Here is a 24,324-nt window from a genome sequence, read left to right on the forward strand (position 1 = left end):
TTGTGTCTGTCATGCTTCCAATACCCACAGTTTATCAGAGACTTGTGACTTTCAGCGCACTAACTATTAGTCTTAGGGTAGGTTTTCTTTTTCCCATCAGAACACTGTGCTTTCCTTTCAAGCACTGCGTGCACGACATGTACTGAGCTCAAATTTAAATAGTCGCTCTGACAGGATGATATCCAGACACATAATCTAGTTTGACAGTAAAATTTTCATAGCATCCTATTCGGCAGGACTTGGTCATAAAAAGATAAATGTGCAGCTACTTTAATGTGACAGGGTGGATTTACGCAGTGAACCAGCTCATAATAACCTATTTCTGTCGCTTGAATAACATACATAACCTCAGGAGGGTTCAGTATCACCGCATGAAAAACAGGCCTGGCACTTCTGGACACCTTAAATGAAGATTTTTGTTAATAAATGTTAACCTTTGGCTGAGCTTTAACATTCGAGTTCTCCTCCCGGCCTGATTATTCTTATTGATGCTTAAAACAACTGTCTGCAGTTTTAGACGTTATCTAATACGCGGTAGAGTTACACATACATGCATGAAATCATCAGAGATTATAGGTACTTACTGAGGCCGATGCTCTGCTGCCTGTCGTCCTGTTGGACTTTGGTCTTTTTGGGAGATCTTCTCCTTCAGCCGTCACCTGGCCCCATGATGTCAGACTGACTTCATTTGACTAATTCAATAAGAGAGTCTCTGCCCTGTCCATTTAACTAAAAGAGCGAGTGAAGGCCAGACAGACAGGTGATTCATGTGATCAAAGATGGGCAGTATATTGCAATAAAGTTAAAAAAAAGGCACAGATTTCAGCCATTTTAAAGATTCTACAGGGAATTTAAACAGTGTGATGGTCATCGCTGAGCTTGATGCGGGCACAGCAATGAACTGAACTCGGTAAACACATTATGCAGAGGAAATGGTTTATTTCCATGATAAACATTAGACTGGACATCATTTTAACAAAATGTAAAAAAAAGTGCATTACACATGAACATTGGCAATGTACAGTACAGTACACAAAATGTAACAAAAAACAATGAACGTAACAAAAACTTACTCCCAGGTAGGTTTTTCATGTTCTACTTTTTTCCACTCGTCTCAACCTCACATGCTTTGGGGCAGACTTGTGCTCTATAAATACACGCTATAAATGTCTGCATCCCCTTTTAACTTACAATATGTCTTAACATCCCTCCTCACAAAGTCCTCGATGTCTGGCTCTTAAGTAGGATTGTCAATTTGATGCCTGCTGCCTGGGAATAATGCAATAAAAAAATTCAATCATTGCCATTTTTTAATCGAGCCCAAAGACATTTGCTAAATTAGAGATGGCCTAAAGTCATTTTTTGCAGTGGTACAAACACGAGAACTTAATTATGAGTACTTCTCAATACACAGTAGCATTATCAGTGCTTTTAATATTGGCCACATCTGCAAGCTAATGCACTCAATAGCAAATTGTAGAGAAAAATATATACAGACCGGTAATTTTCAAAGACTTAAATTAATCCTTTCTACTGTTTTAATGTAAATGATAGTTCTCATTCCAGCAAGTAAGGTTCCTCAGCCAGCTATTGAACCAATACAGTGTACCACAAGTTTCAACAATATCAAACAAATACAATATTATTAGAGGCTATTAATAAATGGAAGTCCATCAAGTATGTGTGTACTGGGGTGGAGGAGGCTGCTGTGCATGAGTCCGTGTGTGTTTGCATACATTATATTATGTGCCGAGTTATACATTGCAAAGAGCATGGTTATTATTGGGAGTGAGGGGAAGTAATGTACAAAAAGCCAGACCATCAACACACTCACGGAAACTTTGCAACGCCCGGGATGCTTTAAGATAGAGCTAAGGCCAAGGTTAAGGCACTTAAATACGAAAACAAATTCAAAACATGAAGCAAACAACCAAACGCAGTGCTGTGGTCTGGGAACGCAAACAGAAGGATTGAGTGCTCGTAACATCACACGCTGATCAGGCCCACGTGTGAAGATCGTTAGCACACTGAGAACAACTGGCTTAATTCAGATCATTATTCATTTAAACTAAAGGAACATTTTCAGTAATACGCTTATTTGCTTTCTTGCTAAGAGATGACAAGATTGATACCACTCCTCAAGCTTGTCAGCGAGTATGAAGCTACAGCCTGCAGCTGCTTAGCTTAGCTTAACAACAGCTAGCCTGACTGAAGGTCAACAAATGTCTGGCTAATAGCACCACTAATGCTCACAATTACACATGTAAAAACAGCTAGTTGTTGTTTTTGGATCCCTTTTCACTGGATGCAAATTAAACAGAGGAGATGAGATAAATTGTTATGTTCTATAAAGAGTTTTAGAGGTGATTTATTTTTATTTATTTATTTTTTTTAACCTTCAGAGAGTGCCAGACCCACTGTTGCCCAGTTTCCAGTTGGCTAAAATAAGCTAACCAGTTCCTGAGATCTTCTCACTCTCAGCAACAAAGCAAATGCGGATTTCTGAAAAGTTAAAATTGTTCCTTACATCCGTTGTTCACAGCCTGTAGCGTGCTTGCCACTTTATAACATTTCTTATTCCAATATTTATTATTAATAACAACATCATGGATAACTGTAAGTTAGAATTGGCTCTATTCCAGATGTTTGCGGCATCGGATGCTGTCAACAACTTTGTGTCAGTGCCTTGGGTTACATCATGCTTCGACGGCCACATGAGGGGAAGAACAGGTTAAAGGCAAAACCAAATTATTTAAATCTAACTAGTGGAGCAAACCTGCAGCTCTCTGGAGTCCAGTTAAGGGAGGCGAAGGAACAGAGGATGCATTGTTGTTGTTTGTCGAAGTTTCCACTGATCTAACTAAAGAAAAGCAAAATCTACAAAAAATATACAACAGCCCCGTGGTTAAAGAGGATTCAATCACCTGCATTCATCCTTTGCACAGTTTTCATTTCTTCTGAAGCACTCAGATCTTTAAACACAGTAATAACACTTGCATGTGCTTTCCCTGCATACAAACGGGCATCTTTCAGTACCATTCCAGCACACCCAGCGTGCCAAAAACAGTAAGAACACAACATCAACCAAAAGGAGGAACTTGCAGAATAACACCCTGTGGCACAGCAACTTTGGATCGGTGGCACAATTTGAACAAAACAAGCCTCGAGCTGTCTGAACATGTATAAAATGAAAAGCCAATATAACAAATGAGGAAAAGACTGTTTGTAGGGGTAGAAGAGTTGAGATGTGGGAAAAACCTGTGTTTCCTGACAGGCTACTTATTCTATATATAAAATAAAGGAAATCTAGTATTTTAAACCAAAATGGCAACTTCTAATTTTCACACTTTAAATATAAATATTTCATTCGGTAATTTAAAGTCAGCGTAATAACTCAAGTTTTATTTTATTTCACAAAAAAAGGTAAATTAGAAATTTTTTTACAGCAGCATCTGCTGTCGACTGCAACTGTCTGATGATTATTAGACTGAATAAACTACACTCAGAAGGACGTAACTACTTCTTTGAAGCATACTGCAGTTTTTTTTTTTCTTTTAACCACTGACGTCTCAATTTCTACATCAGTGTTTTCAAATTAATGGATTAAACATAGCTATTGAGCTGAAATATATCAGTGTGAATGGATACTAGTGTTGTGCTCAAGTGCTGAAACTATACATGATTAGTGTGCCTTTGCAAATGTTTGTGTGTGTCGGGAAAGGTAGCATGAGAGCCTCTTCGATAAATGACTACCCAGATGCAGACTGGGTAAGAAAGTAAGAAAAGTATGTACTGTATATCAAAGGAACCTGTGCTGAGCTTCTTTGCCATCTAAAATCATGGAGGTGACTAACTGGCAACGTTATATGGCTTTGGTTTACATCAGGAATCAAAAATGAATTTACATTTAAGCTTAGGAATGTTTCTTAGCATCTGAATGAATGAATGTGATGTCCTACAGCTGAATGGTTCAATCAACATACCGTCCATCTGATGGTTTTTTCAGTGTTTTGCAAATTAAAGTCGACTTTTCTCTCTCGGCATGTTGAAGATATGTTGTTGCGTAATACTTCAAAGTCATGCCTGGGCTGAAGTGAGCGATTGCATGATTACATTAATGGAGGAGGTCAGGGTGAACCAGCCACTGAGCAGAGAAAACAAAACAGTCTTTGACCAAAACAGTCCCGAGATGCTTGTGGTCCGAGGTACGACGCTTTACAAAGAGGCATAAAAAGGCTCACGTGTGCTCACATCCTTTTTAAAAATGATTATGCTTTGACATGAAATGCCCTCTCGTGAAGCAGCAGCTGCAGCAGGGAAAGTATAAGTGAAGGTAAGTGAGGATCAGTCACCATGAGGAGATACCGGATGCGATCAAACAGGCTCAACTGCTAACATTCACTGATCTCCTTCATGAATACTGTTAACGAGTTTGGATTGAAAAACATACAGTACACTGACAGGAGCAGGTTATTTCAGGTATTTTTCTTTCCATCCATCAAAGCGCTCGCTGTAGCTTTCTCTGACGTTAGAAACCACCAGTCCCCTGTTTTAGGAATATACCAAACCTGTCTGTTGAGGGTGAAATGGCAGCATAACACTCATCTCCACTGGTCTGTGGGGAAGAGCGATGATCCTGTATGTGGTGAGGGGCCAGCGGGCTCAGAGGAGACAACGTGAGTCAGTTCTGAGGGACAAATGGAGGACACGGGAAAGTCTTCAGTCCATACCTGGCCAAAAGCATTCAAGCCTTTTATTGTATGGTCAAAGCCTCATCTGGATCTCAGTGCCAGCAGGCGATGACAGGACGCTCTGTTAATGCAGAGAGGGCTGACGCAGCTTGTTACAGTGCAGCTATGAGGCCAGGACATGACAGTACGGGTCACAGCAGGCGGAGGCAGTGGAAAGCCTCCTCCTCCATCTCATCCATGCTAGGGCCACTGCATTAAGGCAGGGGCCCCACTGGGAGCTGGCCCTCCATGCCCAAGCTTGGCAGCTTCTCAAGCTGCTCTGCCCTCTGTCGCATCAGCTCCAGACCAAATTCTATCCCCAGTCCTGGCATCTGCAGCTGGAGCTCCACTGCACCACCGGGCTGTAATGTTAAACCTTCAGCAGTCGTCGCACTGAGGGCTCCTGCCCCCTCCCTTGATATTTGTTCTCCCACGTCGTCCCCCTGTGGTTCGTCCATGTCCTCTGTCTCCACTGAGCTGCGGTCAGGAAGCGTTTCCTCACAGCTCATGGGTGAGACCAGTTTCTGGCGGGTGGTTAGGGGGGCAGGTGTGACACCGGGGGCACAGGTGGTGCAGCGGTACAGAGGACTACAGGCCAAGTTAGGAGGGACAACCACAGGGGCTTGCAGAGACGGCAGAATTGGGGTGGAAGCAAAATGGGTCCCGGGTGGATCTATGCATATGGTGGGGACAGTGCAGTGGCGGGAGGGGTTAAGGCGGTGAGAACGGCCTCCTGCTGGACGGTCACAGCGCCGCCCTTGTGGTAGACGCAGGCAGTCTTTACAGGACTGATAGGAGGGCTTCACTTTTAAAGGGTTTCCTGTGCTAGCACTGTCCTAAATGGAGTAACATTGGAACAGAACACAGTATATGGTCAGTGGCATGCAGAATATTTAAAATGCAGAGTGACAACATTACATATGAAGAAGTAGTTTCAAAAAGACTCTTAAACACAAAACACGATCCCAGGTAAAAGCTAGATTTTCTCAACTCACGTCAAAAGCTGCAGGGCAGCTGCGCTTGGCAGCAAGGCGGTTGCTGTTGTTGGTGTTCAGGTTGGCGAGGCCTAACCGGCTTTCCTCCGTCCTCTCGCCCTCCTCGCCTCCCTTCTTCCCATCTGAATTTCCAGGTGCTTGAGCCAGCGCCGCCATCTCAGCCTCCTCCTTCTTGGCCTCCTCCTCATCCTCTTCCTCCAAAGTGCTGAACTCGAGCCTCAGTCTCATGTCCTCAAGGGGGTCAAGGCGCCCACACGTCTGAGCTGCCGTGCCCTCGCCAGGCAGGGCTAAATGGGCCATGGGGAAACCCTCGTCCTCCAATAGGGCGTCCCTCTCCACGTCTTCAATCTCGATGAAAACTCTTTCCATGCCCAGCAGAGGCGGACCCCGCACTGGGGTGGAGGGCTCGCTGTCCAGTGCAGAGTCTGACAAGCGTCTGAAGTAATAATTATAATTCAGAGAGTCCAGGGGCTCCATCTCCAGACCCATTCCCCTGCAGGGAGACGCCCCGCAGCCTCCCCAGGCCTCTTCCCCCCTGAGCACTGGTGTCTCCTCCCCACCAGTACTGTGGCCAGAGGCTTGCAAGTCGTCCGATCCCTCCTCATCTGTTTCAGGCCTCCATAGCTTGTTGTGGCGCTGCTTACTGCGAGGACAAAGTATACGTGTGTTTACCAGCGACAGACACATAGAAACTTCGACAAAGTACCGTGACATTGTCAATGCCAGTAGAATAAGCATAAAGGCTACTAGCGTCATAAAAAGCAGCTGTGTGTAATTAGTATCAGCCCTTAAGATGAAACCTGTAAACTGCAGGGCGCTGAGCGAAGTGCAAACCTGAGTGAACCTGTAGACCTTCTTACCTTGCGTCCAGGATTCCCTCATACTCTGCCAGCTGTCTCATGAAAGCAGCGTTTGGCTGAGCTATACTCCGTTTCTGCTTGACGAAGTTGTAGGCTTTCTCCAGAGACCAGCCGTACTCCTTCATTGCATAGGCAATAACCGTAGAGGCAGACCGGCTCACCCCCATCTTACAGTGCACCAGGCACTTGGAATTGTTCTTCCTATTGGACAGGAAACAGAAAATTTACACCTCTTTCTATGAATCCAGTTGGTGAGAGTTTTAGGATTCTCCTCAGACTCCACCTGTCTCAACTCTAGCTTCTCCATTTTTATTTTCACAAACATCCTCTTTTACTTCAGGTTAACATGCTTAGACAGTTGCATAGCAACCAGACTGACTGCACCATTTCAGTTCTCTCTCTGTGGCACAACTCACAGCTGTGTCTCGCATTTGTACGGGAGAAAAATGTGTCCAGTGTGATCGCGGCCCCAGTACTCGGGGGGAATGCTTGATGTGAGCCGGTCAAACTGTGATGACTGAAAAATAAGGATGAGCCAAATGCCCTTTTTATGGGAGCGTGCACAGAGCGTGAGAAAACCTGGGTTAACAAAGAAAGTTGATGACCACCGTCATGATTCCCGTTATCTCTGACAGGGGCTTTAGGTTTTATCGAACCAGCTCACGCAAAGGAAGCCTGGTTATACTGTGCTTGCTTTGTAGTACACCCCTCTGGTGTTATCTTATAATCTGTATAATTCTCCCTCAAATCCTGCATGACAGCCAACACTACCTAAAAAGCACCAGCTCACCCGTTTATTTTCACATGTGGGCTCTTACTTGGCTTTGACAATGAAGTTGTAGGTGTCGTTCCAGTGAGCCAGCAGGTCGGTGGCCTCCTCATCGTACACGCGAACGTTGTGATAAGAGAACATGCCTGGGAAGAAGTTGTCGATCTCTCTGGTAACATTTAGGATGTAACCCACGCTGCAACCAAGACAGTAACATGTCAGTCTTCCTTCCACTGCTTATTAGTTTAACTGTTCCTCAACATGTGGAGATAAATCTGTTTCACATGAATCAGACTAAATATGTACCAACAATGCTGCTGTATTTAAATACACCAACATGAGCCTGTGTTTTTAAAAGGTTAACTTGACATAACTTATATTCTTCACCAGTCAAAACCTGAGATGCAAGACTGTAACACTGGTTTATTGCATTTATATAAATAAATATACCCAATTTATACAAATGCATTGCTTTTATTAATCTTGTATAAAAATAAAACATTTAGGATTAAATCAGGAAAACGTGGTATTGTATATCAGCTCACCCGCAATCACGTAGTTCTTCCAGGTTGGAAGCGTTCCACTCGGAGCCCTACAGAGGCAAAAAGACAGAAACTCAGGATAACTGTTAAGAATGACTGAAAACTGTATTTACTGAGGTGAAAATAAACCACTGTGGTGAGAGTATTTGGATACGAACGTGGAGGAAAAGAGAATAAACTATATGCAGTGAAAACATGTAAAGACAGTATAAAGTAAAGAGGGTTTAAAGCAAAAAACCTCTCACCAAGTACACGTGGTCAAAGATAAGTGTGGCCTTGTCCATCTGACCCAGGATCAGGAGCATCTCATTGTCTATAAACTCTTTGTACTCTTTGAGGTTACAGCTCATGTGCTGCTCCAGCTCGTTTCGGATCTGAGGACAGAACATGAGACAATTTACTTTGCAAAGAACAAAAAAAAACAAACAATAAAATAGCAGTAATACACACCGGATCTTTATTGCAGAATAAATCTCTACACAAAGCTCTGATTTTACTTGCTAATTTTCACAGTGTATTTCAAATTATAATTCTTCTGATTTTAACTTTTTCTTTAATTCTTTATCAATGCAAGTGACTTTGAATCATTTCCATGACACACTTGCTACCTGAAAACTCCATATTTACATCATCAATTTAACCAGAATTAATAAAAACTGAGGTCTGTCATGCAGTTTAGAAAAAACTTAAAGAGTAAAACAGGCTTACAGGATTCTGAGTGTAGAGTTAATGACCGTGGTGTGAATAAAAGATGAAAATCAGATTTTTTTAACTTCCGTTGAGGTGCTGATTTGCCACGTACCTCCTTTGAGGTGATGTTCTCCAGGTCTTGAAACGTCATGATGTTGCGTAGCTTGGCTTTAATGAGACACTCCGTTCGCTCTCGTTCTGTTGGCCTGCACAAATCGATTCAATACATCAGTGCTGCTGTAACACTGAAACATGTTTCCACAGCTGAAAACAAAGGACAGTAACAAAAGGAGAACAGCTGGTGTCCAAAGCATTGAAATCTACTCCAGGACTGAGGACGCACACGCAGCAGGCATGTTGGAACTCAGCAGCAGCAGCTCTGTTCGGACACGCGAGGCCAACAGGTATGGATACTGTGAATGCCTCGCTTTCCTCCACATAATATCACACTTCACCTCATAACTGCTATATTACAGGAAGCAGCTTGGAGTATCTCACCGGTCCACGAACATGGTGGGCGAATCGGGCCGGGTGGTCTCCAGGTCGGTCATAGTATTCCACTCATTGACGCAGCTTTGCTCTGAGGTGATGCAGCTCTCGTAGAAGGCCATCCATGTGAGAGCGATGCCCCCTGGGAAATAGTTGAACCGGCGTGACACCTCGCATGCTTTGTGGAGGACCTGCAGGGCAGACCTGCAGAGGCACAGAGCAAAGGCTTCACCGTCAAAGAGATGGATGTATGGTAAAAGGAGCAGGGCCAGTAAGAATACCTGCTCTCAGGAAAAAAAACAAGGTAGGCTTGGTTATTGGTAATTCTGATAAGCGACCAGCAGGTGGCATGTGGCGAGAGCAAATGAAGAAGGGCCCAAATCGTCATGCTGGACCAGGACAGTCATCACAGTGATTATAACAACATGATCTGTAGATGTTTATGTTACCAAACCAAGAAAATTTACATTTTCAACAATTTAAACACATTTTAATGTGGCAGATTTGAACGCTCCTACAGGGGTGGAGTTTTGCCTTGTTTGCTAGTTTAAATTGCTGGATGTCTATAGTATTGCTCTACACCAGTGATGGATAGCTTTGCATATTTCAGCCACAAAGAAATCACATTAATTTGTAACCCTCTTGTTTACATAGTGACAGAAATACAACAACATGACGGGAAGGATATGATTGGAATGACATTAGATAATTAGTGGCATTTTGTTTATGTGTATGTTTATTAAGAAAAGTGGGAACACTGGGCTGATGAGTGGAAAGTCTCACATTTATTACCTTTTTGTGGAGTTTCCATTTGATCTCATATGGTGCTAACTATCTCACTATTCAGCATACTGTACCTTCACACTCAGCACACGTATTAAAAAGCATCCATACGAGTATATGGGCAATTCAGAAGGTAAATTAACTTGAACAACATGCCTTCAGGACTGGTACACAAACTCAAACTGCCTAATGTCACAAGCAGAGACAATATTTATCCAGCTTGGACGATGTCTTTCCCTCCGTGTCCACACGCACAAGTACACACCACAGTAAGGCCAGGTAAACATGAAGGATTCACTCACCACATGGCCTGCACAGATACAGGCTTGAAGACATGTGACCGCCCCGCTGTGTTCACACTGAAGCCTCTGGTGAGGAAGAGGAGGAGAAGGAAGATCAGTTCGAGTCTGGATGGACATGAAGAGTGATGGGGAGGAGGGGGGGTGTAAACACAGACTGGACACGGCTCGTTCATGGGACTATTCAGGACACCGACCAGTGGAACATTCCTCCAGCATACAGAGACAATGTTAACAGGTCAGCAAGAACGGTTCTCACACACACAGAAAAATGTATGTAATTCACTCCTCTGCCACCAGTGGGCAGTAAAACCTTAACCTAAAAGGTATATGACGGGCAAAGCATGCAGCTGCAGGCCTGAATAAGAACAAAAAGTACTCATTAGAGACTTCTGCTCTGCCTTACAGGTGTGTGCTTTAAGAAAAAAAAAAAGGACTCATAAGCAGTTTTGTGCCTTGTATATTCAAACAGCTGATGTGAATATTTTTCCATCTTTTATGAAAAGACAAACTGAAACTTACCCATCTCCGTCTAAATGTATGTTGGTGTCACTCCACAGTGGTAGCACCATCCCAATAGAGCAATCTTTACTGTCGATCACAAAGATTTAAGAGTAGCATTTTAGCAAAGCTCATAATCAGATTAAAATGCACTAAGTGTAACGCTGCATGAATTACCTGTCCTTGTCTGTGAAGTCCATTCCCAGGACGATATTTTCCTCTGTATCTTGATGGCCGTTGGTGTAGATAACAACCATGTAGCGCACTCGGTCAGACCAGCCGCTCTCCAGCCGTACAGCCTGTGGAGCAAAAGCAGAGTATGCAAGAAACATGCAAAAATATCCAGTGTTAGTGGTATTGTCATGAAATTATTGTGCAAAAAGGCATGTAACTGCATGAGAACACCTGTGCTGTCAAGCCTATAACTTTCTATATACTGAATGAAATGAATGACTTCACAGTGTTGCTGCATCCTCATATACAAAAGAAAGGTGAGCGATGGAGCGGGTGTCTTAGTATTATACTGACCAGCTTAATGCGATCTTCAGAGCGGAGGATCTTAAACATGACCTGCAGGTGTTGAGGTAAATCACCTGAAAAAGAAACACGCATTGAGACTGTCAAGGCTTGAGGGCATCATCACGGTTTGATGTCTGAACTGGACAGTTCAGATGGAACAATACAGATCATAGTGTACAAATAATGCACACTTCAGTCACTGACGGGCTTAAACAGAGAGACTCTTTCTTGAATTTCTAAAAAAAACTAAAGGTCAACTACAAACTGATCATTCAGCTTCTTCTATTGTTCATTCATCGCTGGTTTTCCTTCCCAGTGGGAGGAAAATATGTTTGCAGATTTCTCTCAATGGGAAGCTGCGCTAAGCTAAAGCGTGAACGATTAACACCTGAGATACGTGCAAACTGATTTTCTGACTGCATTTGTCCTCAAACGACTTCAGATTCAACATGGCCGTCAGATTAGAAACTTGTAAACAGTGTCTAAAAAAGAACCTCATTGATGGGTGTAAAAACACAGAGAGAACATTTTTATTTTTAGATTTTGCACCATTATGCCACATTTTAACGTCACTTTGATGTGAAGCAGCAGCAGGATGATGACTGTGTAATAAACCTAAATCTGTTGGAGCTGGTGGTGCTCAGATCCTTCACTGTAGTAAAAGCACTAAGACCTCACTGTACAAAATACTCTGCTACAAGTAAAAGTATGTAAGTATAATCAGGAAAATGTACTTAAAGTATTAAAAGTACTCAATGCAGAAAAAAGCCCCCTACCAGTTAAATATTATTATCATTAGATTATGATTACTATTGAGGTATTGATATGAAAGCTTTGAGCAAACTGCCTGAGACTTGTTCTGGTTGAACTGATTTGCAAGCGTCCCTCAAGTTCAGCTGCGGGTCGACTCAGGTCAGACCCAAATCGGTAACGGACAAACCCACAGAGAAGCTCACTTCTGCAAACAGAACACAAAGCTTCTTGTGTCTGTTTGCTCCTACCTGCATGTTTGTGGTGGGTGGGGGTCTTTGGTCCTTGTGTGCTGCCGCCCTGCTGGAGGAAGAGGGCAGCTCCTTTGACCATGAAGAAGCTCTCACTGAGGCTGGAAAAAGAAGAGGTGGGAAAGAAATTCAAGGCTAACAAAGAAGAACTGCCTTTTTTTACAGTGTAGTGTCGTACTCTTAGTGCTCTCTGCTACACGCTTTCACACCAGGTTTACCAGTTCAGCCAGTCTTCCTTATGCTTCATTCCAGCTCTGTAATAAACCTGAACCGAGGCTTAAAATGGTGAGCGTCCATTTTCAAATCACAGCTTAATCTAATGTTTGTCTCAAACAAAACAAGCTCAAACAAGACTGGACACTTCGGTTCAAGTCAAAAATCTACACAAACACCATCTGCGCGTTTCTTCCATATGTTACCGATGCCATTGCCTCCCAAAAAAATAATTCCCACAAACAGGAAAAAAAATTAAGTCCCAATCAATAAAATGTTTTCATCATACACACATCATTGTGAGTGCAGGACACGCTTTGCTTATCGCTCTGTGAAAACCTCATACTGTTGTATTGTCAGAAAATAGTGAAAAATGCTTGTCACATTTTCCCAGAGCCGAGGACGACATCTTCAAACTGCTTCTTTTCTTCCACAGTCACTCCCAAACCTAAAGATAGCAGCAAGTTCTCAGAACTGAGGACCTGAAGCCAAAGATGTTGGGATTTCTGGAAAAAAAAATCAATTGTGAAATCAATGTGGCCACACTGGAGCTGAACTCAGGCTTTAAGTCATGAAGAGTGTTCAAGCCCTGCGATGAACACAGTTGAGACGAGGACATGAAGTGAGGATACTGTACGTACAGTGAGCAGCCAGGTGTAGGCGCCACTTATTAAGCCCTCACTGGTTCATTGAGCAGGACAGGAGGCTCATCAGAGGCTGAAAGTCAGCAGAGTCCCGATGCAGTGACTTTTACAGCCCTGTGTTTTCACAGCGTGATTAACGGACTCTACTTGATTGGGTTGGCTGACCTGTGGTGAATCGAGCGTTACATCACGACGGTCCACGTGCGCCGTAACGCTTCTCTCTCCTGGACTTCTGGGTCATGACTTTGTTACGAAGGCTGCAGCGAGCAGGAGGAGAGCTTTAGCGTCTTTTCTCACACAGAACAGAGTGAGGCTTTGTTTAACCGCTCTCCCATTCCCCTGCTCAGCCAACACACACACACACACACACACACACACACACACACACACACACACACACACACAATGCCTGGCATGACTGAGTGGGACCATCACAAAGCCTTTTGTTTCAGCTCTGCTGCTTCGTGGTATAGCTGTTCCTTTTCATACTCACGTAGAAGACATACGATTTGGAGACAATGCTTCATGTGAAATAGGAGCCTCCTTAAATTAATTTACACTGCACTTGAGAAAGGTTTGTTGATTTCAAAGTCACATCTTCAAAGTCTGGACAAAGCTCAATCATTTTTTTTTCTACTGGGAAAAAAATCAAACATAAATCATGACTATTGAAGCTTAAAGGTGTAAAATGGATGAACTGGCCACCTGTTATCACCAGAATAACCGCTAACTGTTCCTCACTATGCTCTTAGCTGTAGCTATCTATGGCTGGAGCAACCAGCTGCTTTTAGCTAGTTAGCTCTGTTAGCCATGCAGCTAATGGCTCCATTAGCTGACTGAGACTCCCTGGCTGATAGCTCGGAGCACCAGAGGATTGTTGGTATTTATGACTGAATCAGAATCAAACACCGACACTGATGGAGGCCAGTTTGAAAACAAGGACGACAGTACGGAGGTGATTTACAGCGGCTCCAACCAGGACTCTGAATCAAAGGAAGACAAAAACATGGCAGGCCGAGACAGGAGAGCCGTGAACTGGGACAGCAGCGAGGGGAAGGTCATGTGTGAGTTTAGCTTACTTATTTATTAGACTAAAAACGCTAAGAGGGCTTGTGAAATGTAGTGAACGACCCGCCTGCATACATCTCCAAGCTGAAACTACGAGGGACATTACTACTGACAAATCGCGTCTTGAGGTACAAAGTGGTATTACAAGACAGGACAAGACAGGGCTAGCTGGTTAGCATGCTAACTTCAATCGACATCTCTGCAGCACAGCACAATTCATAGACGCCTTTGACAAAACATCACACTGCTCCTGCCTTCAAATGGAGTTGAGAAGAATCCATATGAACGTCTCCCTGTTACGTATTCACGACCTCTGAAGTGGAAAACTCTGAGTTTGCTAGTTGTGCCGTGTTTGCTGATGCATTCAGAAATGGCGGATGTCAGCCTCATCTTATCCTCTGTCATTATTCCTACATATTTCCTGCATTACATTAACAGCTTGCTAGCTTGCTACATCGTTAGCCTCGGTGCGTTCTAGGTGCCGACATGTTGCTGTTGCCGAGCATCAGTCTTCTCAGGACTTAACCGCTTGAACGGCATACACAATGCGTACACGACTTCTCATGTCGTAACCACACAGTTGATTTGAAGGCTGCATTTCTTAAAATAAATTTTTAGATGTTGCATTTGTAAAGCTTTAAAACGTGGCTGACGGCCCTGAAAATGTAAGGTTTCGTGCTCTAATAACTTTCTAACATCGAGTCTGACATCGACGTCTGGCTGGTCCGCTGTGGGAACTTACATGCGACAGATCTCCCTCTGAGTCAGAGCAGCTTTCTCCACAAAGTGAGGCAGCATGAACATGGTTTTATGTGAAGACTTCACGACCAGATGCATCCTGCGAGTAGTTTGTGGACTATTTACAGTTTCCTTGGAAAAAAAACTTTCCAGTTTAGTGTCCTGATATGAACATCCTTCCTTCCACCTTCTACACCTGTGTATTCCCATCGGTGGGTCGTGTCATGGGACCGCAGCCTCTCCGAGCGGCATACTTCACTCCTCTCATCGTGGTCCTGGTCTGGCAAGTTCGTCCTCGTCTCCTTCCCACGGCTTTCGTTCCATCTCAGCCCAGTGCCGCCCTGTCCTCTCAGTTTCTACTCCCTATCTCCTCTTCACAGCGGCTATCAGCTCTCTCTCTCTGCAACACTCTGCCACAATACCATCATTCATACAAGCGCTGGGAGGCGGTGGAAATGTTACTTGGCATCTGTCTCAAGTCTGACATGCAGAATTCTAAATTAAGACTCCACGCTGATGAATTACTGAGCAACAGAAACATGTTACTCACGTAGATACGCCAGCATGACATGACTGTTTCAACTGTGAATGACCCACACACACAGCGAGCACAAAGGGAGTTTGTGCCAAAGCTTTGCTGACACAAATCATGACTTCTTGTGACGTCGGACTGATTAAAGAAAAGCTTTGTGTATGCTCTCTCAGTTATGTAACTGAGTAGAGGAAACATTTGAAAGGATTTTTCTCCTTGACAACAGCGAGAAACTACAGGCCATTAGAGAAAATAAATTGCCTCACTGATACCATATGAGCCAGACCGCAGAGTCTTTCGGACTGAGGACAAGACAAGCAGCTCATCACCTGCCTAAAGAGTTTTTAATACTCCAGGCCGCATGCTTCTTACTCACTGCACACTGTCCCTGCCAAACCCGTGTGCTGTTTAAAGCCTTGTTCCAATTACAGAACCATTACATCCATTACAGAATCAATTCTGCAACAAGCATTTGGCAGAAACCCGGCCGAGCAGCAGCCTTTAATCTGAAAATCTAACCTAGAAGCTCAATGAAAATTTAAACTTATTTTTTCGTAAAACTTTCAAAGCCAGGTTAAAATGTGAACATGCTAAAAAAGGAGAAGGTTTCTCTGAACATTGGGGGTTTCAGCTACGACTGTCACAGCCTGAACTGTTCAGCTAGAGAAAAAACTGTGCTGTTAAGTTGATTCTTACTTGGACCTAAAGTCAAGAGTTGTTTCCTTGTAGTGATGCCACCATGTAAAATACAACCAGAGACTGAAAACTGCAGCCTGAGACATCGCTGTCTACTTGTATTTCCCCTTGCTGCTGCTACAGAGCGTGCTCACCCAGGGTCAGAAGGCCCACCGACCACAAAAACAGGACAAAAACACATTCCTCAGTCCAGAATACAAAACATCTGTATATTATCTCCAACCTCAAGAGATCCTCACATACAGGACTTTATTTAAAAAAACAGAAAGATCTTACCTCTGATTAGTTTTCCGGTCATCATCGCTTCCAAAATCCTGAAAGACAGAAACAAAGCAGAGAGTAATATAAAGACTGCACCAGCAGGACGGTGCGTAAAGGCAGCAGCGGGCCTTCAGTGTCACATGAATGTCGAGGAAAGGCAGAGAGGGTTTTACATTTTTCTTCCTGTTCTTAAAAACACACATCTTAATGAATCTAACATTTGTAGCTGTGGGCCGACTTGTTCTTGTTTAGGATTAGTGAACAGAGACTGTGAACACTTGGCTGCTTGTGTGGGTCATCTGCAGGCCGACGTTCATTGTGAGCATGATACATTATGACGGGGGCCATAAGATTTGTGTTTGTGTTTGTTAGTCTGATACATTCAGGGACTGCCCGGACCTTATCTTTAGTCAAATCTTTAAGATCTGGGATGGGACAGTCCTGCCAATGGATGTTGAGGACTCTGCAGTTGGACTAAAGCGTGCTAGCGCCAACTGCTGGTCCTCCCTCGTCAGTGCTGTGATCTCATCTGCTCTGGATGTTGAATCATGAGGACAAAGTTCAGCGAAAACACATCCAAACATCACACTAATCCACTTCTCCTCAGTGCTGGATGGAAGGCTGATACTGTACTAAAAACCCAACTTATCATCAGAGGAAGAATGTGACTGCTTGTTTTTTTTCAGTCAGCCTACTTCAGAGCACGTAATCCACTTTCCTAAAACTAGAAACTGGAGCACTAACCCTGATGTTATGATTTCACTGGGATGTGTAATCTCGCACTGTTCCATATTTGAGTGTTTGACTTTGTTTGCTGCTCAGATGTCGCTCTGCAAATTGGGATTTGATGTCAGCTTCACAGCCCCTGAACCTGACTGCAGTTTTCTAAAGCTAGAAGGTAAAAAAACAAACTCTTTTTTTCCCATTATGATGTAATATTGAACACTGACTGATATGATTTTTGTGTGAGGTGTTGCATAAAAATGGGGTTTAAATTCTGGAAAGCAGCCGATAGTGACAACATCACTTGATTGCTCAGCAGCAGCAGCAGCAGCAGCAGCATCACTCATTATGTGTTTTTCTGCAAGTTCGTGAACACTTGACTGAACCGTCCTGGGGCTCACACCGTGCATACATCTGAACATTGATGTCATTCTCCTTTAAAGTCCCCTCCCTCTACATTGAGGCTGCATTACTGCAAAATAAAAGCCCCAATAACAAGGCAGGAGAGCAGCCTGAGAGCAACGCAGCAGCAAAATGAGTACTTTGTTCTGACAGCTAAACCCAGCAGCCCCCCCTTTCCCACCCGCAGGATTTTGTTTACAAATCCGCTGCCACAGCAGCCACAAACAACTCTCTGCTGCTGACAATACAACAATATATCAAGTTTAAAACACACACGGCAATGACGGAAGTCAGGTTGGCCCTTCCTGCGGGGATATTTAACAACATGTATTGATACATTCATTCGTTTCCTCATCCCCGCGCACACAAAGACCGAGACACGGCTTTTCCACCTACCTCCCCCGCACTGCTGTTGGTCGTGCTGGCCGAGGATGCTGCGCTAGGGGTGGGGGAGCGCTGCAGAGTCACCAGGGCCATGGTCGGTGGGCTGCAGCCTTGGAGGGCAGCAGGGGAGAGGAGAAGGGAGGGGGGGTGTGGGAAGATGCGCCGCTTAGATTGTCTCTGTCACCGGGGAGAAAATGCCTAGTCAGACTCTCATCCAGCAGCACCTGACTCCACAGCCCCGCCGGTGCTCTCTTTCGGTCCTGCTCCGTGCGTCCTCTGCGGTTACCGGAGTCCTCATGAGCGGGAAGTCATGAGAGATTTCCTCCGCTTGTAGCGCTCCAGCAGCAGCAGACCCCGATGTTTCATCACCGGTGCGCAGACAGACAAACAAAACACGGCGCAGGTTGCAAGCGGGGCAGAAATGACATGCAGCTCTGCCGGATGCCTGTGATTGGCTGGCCTAGTTCGCGTGCGCGCTGTCATTGGGCCAATGTTGTCAAGGTGACTGGCCAGACTAGGAACTCCCAAATACGAATGTTGATGGAATAGTATTCTGCTCGTGTTATGAAACGCAGCGAGGTTGACTTAATGTAGAGTATGACACCAACGACTGTTCTTTACCTCTTCGACTCATCTGCTCATTCTAGGCTCCGCTGTTTGCTCTACATAGCCCTTCACAATCTCCTCGAGTCCTTGGTGATGTCACCAAATGTCTCGTTTTGTCCAAAATGCTATATTAGCTATCATGCTAACACAAGGGAGGCAGCTAATTCATTCATTTGAGAAGAACGCCTGGATTTTTTCATAGTCCACTTACAGATTCATCGATGATAATTACAAGACTGAGATTCACTGGAAGAATAAAATAGAGCCTAAAGCAGATTGGATAACTTTAATTAACAAATGGCACGTGGCTACAAATAAATACTCATTCAAAATGTTTCAAATAAATGTCTCAGTCTCGAGGTAAAGGTGTAAAATGTGGAGCTCTAAGCAGAGGCTGCACAACGGATCATCATTTCCTAAAATCTCCCTCTGTTGCTTCTCACGGCCGAAATGGAGGAGAGAGTAAACAATCCGGTCCAGGCACAAGTGTGCTTCCGCTCTCATTAGACATGGGAAGTAGGCCTGCCCTCAATTATCACTCCCAGGCAGTAATGAGATTGTCTGCTGTTGTTCTTCACCCATCATCGCTCAGAGGATTCTGTCCACAGTTAAACTGGCAGCCTGGGAGTTGACAAAATAGCCTCTTTTTTTTCTCTTTTCTATTTTTTCATGCTTCCTGGTCCCTTGGTTCTACAAGTGTGCTGTTGTGGTGGTTGTCTGCTCCCCGGCCTCCTGGTCACGACTGGACTCCTGCAGACCCCTGCCCAAAGTCTCGATGGGCAGGATCAAGGATGCAATGCCGGCCACCAGACAGCAGCCACAGTACATGGACAGGGTCAAATTCACTGACTTCCTGAGCATCACCTAGAACCAAAACACAAAAACTGAGGAGCCAGGTGGAGAAACTTTCAGCCTAATCTGAAGGGGTCTGATATGAGACTGGTACAAACAGAGACAGTCACTCCTGCATACCTGTGCCACAAAGGGGGTAATCAGGGAACCCACCCTGGATATCGCGCTGCAAGTCCCCACTGCTAAGGCTCTGTTTTCTGTAGGGAACACCTAATGAGAGAGGAGAGATTCATTTGGTCCAGTTCAAGTGATCCCAAAACAAGTATGTTTTATGTGACAGTGGTAAAAAGGTATGTAGACCTACCTCTGGTGTGTAAAGAAAAGCAACTTGGAATCCTCCAGAGATGAAGGCTCTGGCAATGAAGATGAAGATTGTCAGGGCTAACCTGTATGACACAGAAAGACACACAGAGAAAATTTCAGACCAGCCCTGATTACTTGATATCCTGTTGTTGTTCCATATGACAAAAAAAAAAAAAAAAAACATACGGAGACAAACTTACCTCCCAATACAAGCGAATAAGGGCAGAATGCTCAAACAAAACATGAAGAAACACAGTGCCATGCTCTTCTTCCTGCCAATACGGTCAATTACCAGAAGGATAACTAAAAGACCTGAAACAGAGAGCAAATATTTAATGTTACGGTGAAGGTTTTAAAGACACAACAAGAATAAATTGCAGTTCTAAAGTCACTCCCTTAAACAACACACTTCTGTATGTCACTCCCTTTAGACTAAGTAGTGCAGGCCTGGGTAGAGTCGACCTCATCTAAGCATGCAATGTAAATAGACTTTGAAAGTGTAAAAATAGCTTTATATGTTCACCCTCAATGAGGATTTTAGACTAATTCTATAGGCACAGAAATTAATCCATGTTGTTTGCTGTGGACAAATAATGAAGAAATATGCAGGAACTCCCTGTATGTGGGTTTAACACTGTTCTTGGCAACAGCATCAGGACGGTCTTCTCCTTACAGCTTCAATTCAACACTGCAGCTCTGAGAAAATGCTAATGGGGAGCATTTTACCTGGGAATTCAGCCAAGGTCGTCCATAAAAGGTCTTTGTAGTCAGCTGATGTCAAATATCTGCATTCTTGACTACAGCTCGGTTCAATCTTGGCCCCTTGCGTCACTGTGAGGAAGATGGACAGTTTAAGTTTTGGAATTTGTTCAACTTTAAGATGTAATATAACAAATGTTGAAAGCTGATCCATGTAGAGTAGCTGTTACTTACCCCCACATGCATGTCCAGATTGGAACAGCTCAGTTGTCAACAGGACTATCCCGTAGTAGGAGAAGGCATTTGCAAACCTTTGGATGAAATAACAATACAGTGTTCTACAAGCTAAGCTGTGTACAAATAGTTGAAAATAAAGCATTAAATACATGGCTGGAGTAAACCACTCGTGGACCAGCCAATGGACAGGTTTCCCAGGCAGGCCTGCTTACCTGCTACCTGATTAAGGAAAGTTGATAGAAAGGGCAAAATAGAACATGTGTTACGTAAACTAACCATATCAACCACAGAAGAAGAGTAGTCTTCCGATACCGTTGAGCAAAGAGATCTTTGATCTGTCCACGGTCATTCTGTGAAATTAAAACAACACAAACAGAAGCCGTGTTTATTAATATTAACAGTTAAGCATTGTATTGGACCAACATCTCCTTTTCCTGACCCATAGATCTGTGACCTCACCTGTGTATGGACAGCCATCTTCCCTTTAGGCATGGCCTTGCCATTCTCTTTGGCGATACGTGTTAAGGTAGCCATGGCCTTCTCTGTTTTTCCCGTCAGCGCGTCAAAGCGAGGACTTTCAGGCAGCCACTGCGTAACACAGAGAGTTCAGTTGAGAGTTTGAGCTCAGCTGATTTTTGTCTTGGGGATCTTCATTAATCGCCATCATACTTACAAAACAGAGGCAAACAAATACTGCCGTTGGTATAGTGGACAGGGCGAGCAGCCACCTCCAGCCGAGAGTGGGCATTATCCACAATGCCAGCAGGACCTCGAACACAGCACCAATTGCCCAGAATGCCTGACGCACACAAAACACATCAATCAGGAGGGAATCAATGAGCAGTATAATTAATCCGATCAAAGACTGAACACTAGAATATAGCAAAAGTCCTGCATTAACAAAAAAAGCACCACAGTACCGAAATAAGCATGATGCAGATGCCTCTAGTCTTCGCTGGGAGGAATTCTGAGTACAGAGTCACCCTAAAAAGAGATGAAATGTTTGTCACAGATGATTTCATGGCCGTTAAAATGTGTTCAGTGCAGGCTTCATCTCGTCAAGAGCAGAGGAGGCAGTGAACTTACGACTGAGGAGCTCCTCCAATGCCAAAGCCTACGAGGCCCCGCAGGACCAAGAGCCAGCTGTACACCGGAGTGAAGGAACTCAACAGGCCGTAGTAGAAAATCCAGCACATACACATTATCAGGCCCTGTTAATAAAAGGGGGAGACATACAGAAAAGACATGTGCTGAACATCAAATAATGAGCAAAAAACACTAAATTACACATGAAAAAAAAAAAAAAAAAAATCACAGATATTAGACTCACTACTCTTCTGCCGTACTTGTCGGACACATTCCCCCATAGAGGTGAACTGAGCCCCATCCCGACAAACACCACCTGAGGCCAAAAATTAAACGACAACGTTCACACATTTCAAAATCAACAAACTGCAGAATAAAACCTTTCTGAGAAGACCTTACCGATGTTATGAGAGCCACCTTGTAGGTGGGCAGCCTCCACTCACAGTGCAGCTGGGGGCCCAAGATACTGAGGATCATCATCTCCATGGAGTCTCCAACCTGCTCTCAGAGAAGGCAGAGCGCGACTTCAGAGACGTACAGTGTCTGGAAAACAGAGTGTGGCCGTTTCTGCTTGTTTTAGGATGCTTACCCACGACAGTCCGGTGAGGAGACAGATCTTCCACTGGAACTTTCCAAACCCGAAGCCTTCCAGCGCATCATCTATTGTAAAAGTTTCTGTGAAATAGACAAGACGCTCACTGCACATTCAGTGTAACCTGTTAAGAAATGTATGCAGAATCGCTCAAGTTGCTGACTGAACTGACTTAAATAATGAAACCTGACAGGGTGGCATTCTGCTGCATAATGAGTACTTTTACTTTTGACACTTTAGCACATTTTGCTACCAGTACTTTTGTACTTTAAGATAAGTAGAAGAAAAAATGCAGGACATTGTGGCATTGCTGCTTTTACTTTGGTAAGTAATCTAAAGGCTGAAAGCTAAAGTGATTTAGAAAACGTAGTTCAAATTACTTTGTAAACATGCTAACAAAAATGCCATGCAACTGATTATAGCTGAACTACCAGCAAGTTATTAAAAAAAAACAAAAAACACTCCTCAACACTGTAAACTACAACTAATAGTGTTCTACAAACCTTCAGTTTTATCAAGTCCAGATCTGAATGCAGCCTCTCCTCCCCCTGCGTCGGGTCTTGCTGAGGCTACAGTGCAGATCTCATTGTCTGTGCACTGGTCCTCATCGTTCTGACCCATAAAATCTCCCCCACCACTAAACGTCAACACACCAAAGGAGAAATTCAGACCTTATTAAGCACAAAAGGTTGAATTTCAAGTACTATATATATATATATATATATATATATATATATAAATGTACAAGTATGAATAATGAATATACTTAGTCCCGTGTTAACACTCAGGTATGTAAACACAGCAGGACAGGTTTTTCCCACAGTGCGCTCCTTTGCAGCATCACAGACAAATGAGGAAATACAAAAACATTTTAAAAGTCATTTTGTTGTATTACCTCAGTTCAGGATTTCTCCACCGCTTGTAAGCGATCACTCCTGGTCTGCTCCAGCTGTCCATTTCAGTTTTGGCGTTATGAGAGCAGTGGCTTTCACGACACAACACACACAAGGGTTTTTGGTTAAACCTGCTAGTGCACTTCAGGTTTCAGCGTGACACCCAATCAGACAACAATACCTTGTGAGAGGAAAGGGGAGGGGTTACACCAGGAAACCAAACAGTGCTATTTCACTGTGAATGGATAAGTATTGTCAGTATTTCAATTTTAAACAGAAATCAAACCAGTGGAGACAAAAGAAACTGTATTCATCTTTCTGCATGCACTTACTCAAGGCTCTTGGCTTATATTCTTATCCAGTGGGATTTACAATAAGTACAACAGTGAGCTAAGCTACAGCTTAATTAATTGACTGGGTAAGTTAAAGCAAACGCACAGAGGGTGTGTGTTTCAGAGCTCGTACATTGCTCCTATGACCATCTGAGTGAAGAATAATGCTGATAGAAGGTGTAAAGTGAGGCAGGATTTGATAGGATTTACAAAGCTTACAACTCCAGTGCTGTGGATCAGCAGCTGATTAGCTGTTATAGCCTGGAGCTGACAGCAGGTTGTGCTCTCATCCTTCTGGTATTGTTTCTGACAGGAGGTCAAATAGCCAGGGGACCCTCTCTTGTAAAACACACGCACAACAACAGTCAGAGTGCTAATCACACTTTCCAAGGACTATTTTATCTCTTCTCAGAAGCCTCACGAGAGGAAGGAATTCATTGAAGACATGGTGTTCTGTCCAGAATGCAGTATTACTTGCTGTGGTTTGTCTATGAGAACACCAGGCTCAGACTTTATGAGACTCTGTCCTCAGTATGCAGTTCAGGCCTGCCGCTGTACTGATTTTACATGTGTTCCTGAGCTCAATCATGTGTTCACAAAGAGGTGAACCTCTCTCCATCCTTGCTTGTGAACGACTGAGCCTTTGGAGGATGCCCCTTTCATACCCAGTCATGATACTACCACCTGTTACCAATTACTCATTACCAGCAGTGTGACCTTCTGGTGACTCACTTGTCTTAAGCACACACAACACAAAATAATACTTATCAAACTTGATCGGTTGAATTGAAATGGAGTGTTTCCAGCTACAGAGGGAACTGTCATCATCTAAAACTGGAGGTTTGTCTGTGACTGCTGGAGGCTCTCGGTCTTCTGCACCCCTGC

The 24,324-nt window shown here is 43.8% G+C and overlaps 2 protein-coding genes across 3 annotated transcripts; both read right to left on the bottom strand.

Moving 5' to 3' along the window:
* Positions 1 to 919: 919 nt before the first annotated feature.
* Positions 920 to 18,265, bottom strand: ssh1b (slingshot protein phosphatase 1b). Of its 2 annotated transcripts, XM_076757446.1 has the most exons (15): positions 17,852 to 18,265; positions 16,346 to 16,383; positions 12,179 to 12,279; positions 11,187 to 11,251; positions 10,836 to 10,957; positions 10,680 to 10,748; positions 10,161 to 10,226; positions 9,085 to 9,279; positions 8,699 to 8,792; positions 8,142 to 8,270; positions 7,900 to 7,946; positions 7,404 to 7,550; positions 6,586 to 6,786; positions 5,726 to 6,368; positions 920 to 5,566 (listed from the first exon to the last, which is right to left on the bottom strand). In XM_076757446.1, the coding sequence occupies exons 1-15, from the start codon at positions 17,930 to 17,932 to the stop codon at positions 4,946 to 4,948; spliced, it is 2,619 nt and encodes an 872-aa protein (XP_076613561.1). In that variant the 5' UTR covers positions 17,933 to 18,265; the 3' UTR covers positions 920 to 4,945. The 2 variants fall into 2 exon arrangements, with proteins under 2 accessions (XP_076613561.1, XP_076613560.1); XM_076757445.1 differs by lacking the exons at positions 16,346 to 16,383; positions 17,852 to 18,265 and adding an exon at positions 14,846 to 15,194.
* Positions 18,266 to 18,838: 573 nt separating this feature from the next.
* Positions 18,839 to 23,171, bottom strand: svopb (SV2 related protein b). The gene is made up of 16 exons (XM_076758450.1): positions 23,110 to 23,171; positions 22,718 to 22,851; positions 22,212 to 22,297; positions 22,022 to 22,120; positions 21,867 to 21,938; positions 21,623 to 21,747; positions 21,457 to 21,520; positions 21,210 to 21,335; positions 20,996 to 21,124; positions 20,813 to 20,886; positions 20,534 to 20,610; positions 20,327 to 20,431; positions 19,801 to 19,912; positions 19,602 to 19,683; positions 19,418 to 19,507; positions 18,839 to 19,309 (listed from the first exon to the last, which is right to left on the bottom strand). The coding sequence occupies exons 1-16, from the start codon at positions 23,169 to 23,171 to the stop codon at positions 19,136 to 19,138; spliced, it is 1,611 nt and encodes a 536-aa protein (XP_076614565.1). The 3' UTR covers positions 18,839 to 19,135.
* Positions 23,172 to 24,324: the final 1,153 nt, after the last annotated feature.

Source organism: Chaetodon auriga, chromosome 19 (assembly GCF_051107435.1).
Source record: "Chaetodon auriga isolate fChaAug3 chromosome 19, fChaAug3.hap1, whole genome shotgun sequence".
Classification (NCBI taxonomy): Eukaryota; Metazoa; Chordata; class Actinopteri; order Chaetodontiformes; family Chaetodontidae; genus Chaetodon; species Chaetodon auriga.

Bases quoted from the DNA above. Each gene is read 5' to 3' on its own strand.
- svopb (XM_076758450.1), bottom strand. From the start codon at position 23,171: ATGGACAGCTGGAGCAGACCAGGAGTGATCGCTTACAAGCGGTGGAGA. The intron at 21,336-21,456 runs GTACTGTGGTGC...TGTGTGCGTCAG, and splicing joins TCTGCATCATGCTTATTTCG to GCATTCTGGGCAATTGGTGC. The intron at 19,508-19,601 runs GTAGGTCTACAT...CTCTCTCATTAG, and splicing joins CTTTTCTTTACACACCAGAG to GTGTTCCCTACAGAAAACAG.
- ssh1b (XM_076757445.1), bottom strand. From the start codon at position 15,051: ATGGGAATACACAGGTGTAGAAGGTGGAAGGAAGGATGTTCATATCAG. The intron at 7,551-7,899 runs GTGAGCTGATAT...TCTTGGTTGCAG, and splicing joins GAAGAACTACGTGATTGCGG to CGTGGGTTACATCCTAAATG. The intron at 5,567-5,725 runs GTGAGTTGAGAA...TACTCCATTTAG, and splicing joins GCTGCCCTGCAGCTTTTGAC to GACAGTGCTAGCACAGGAAA.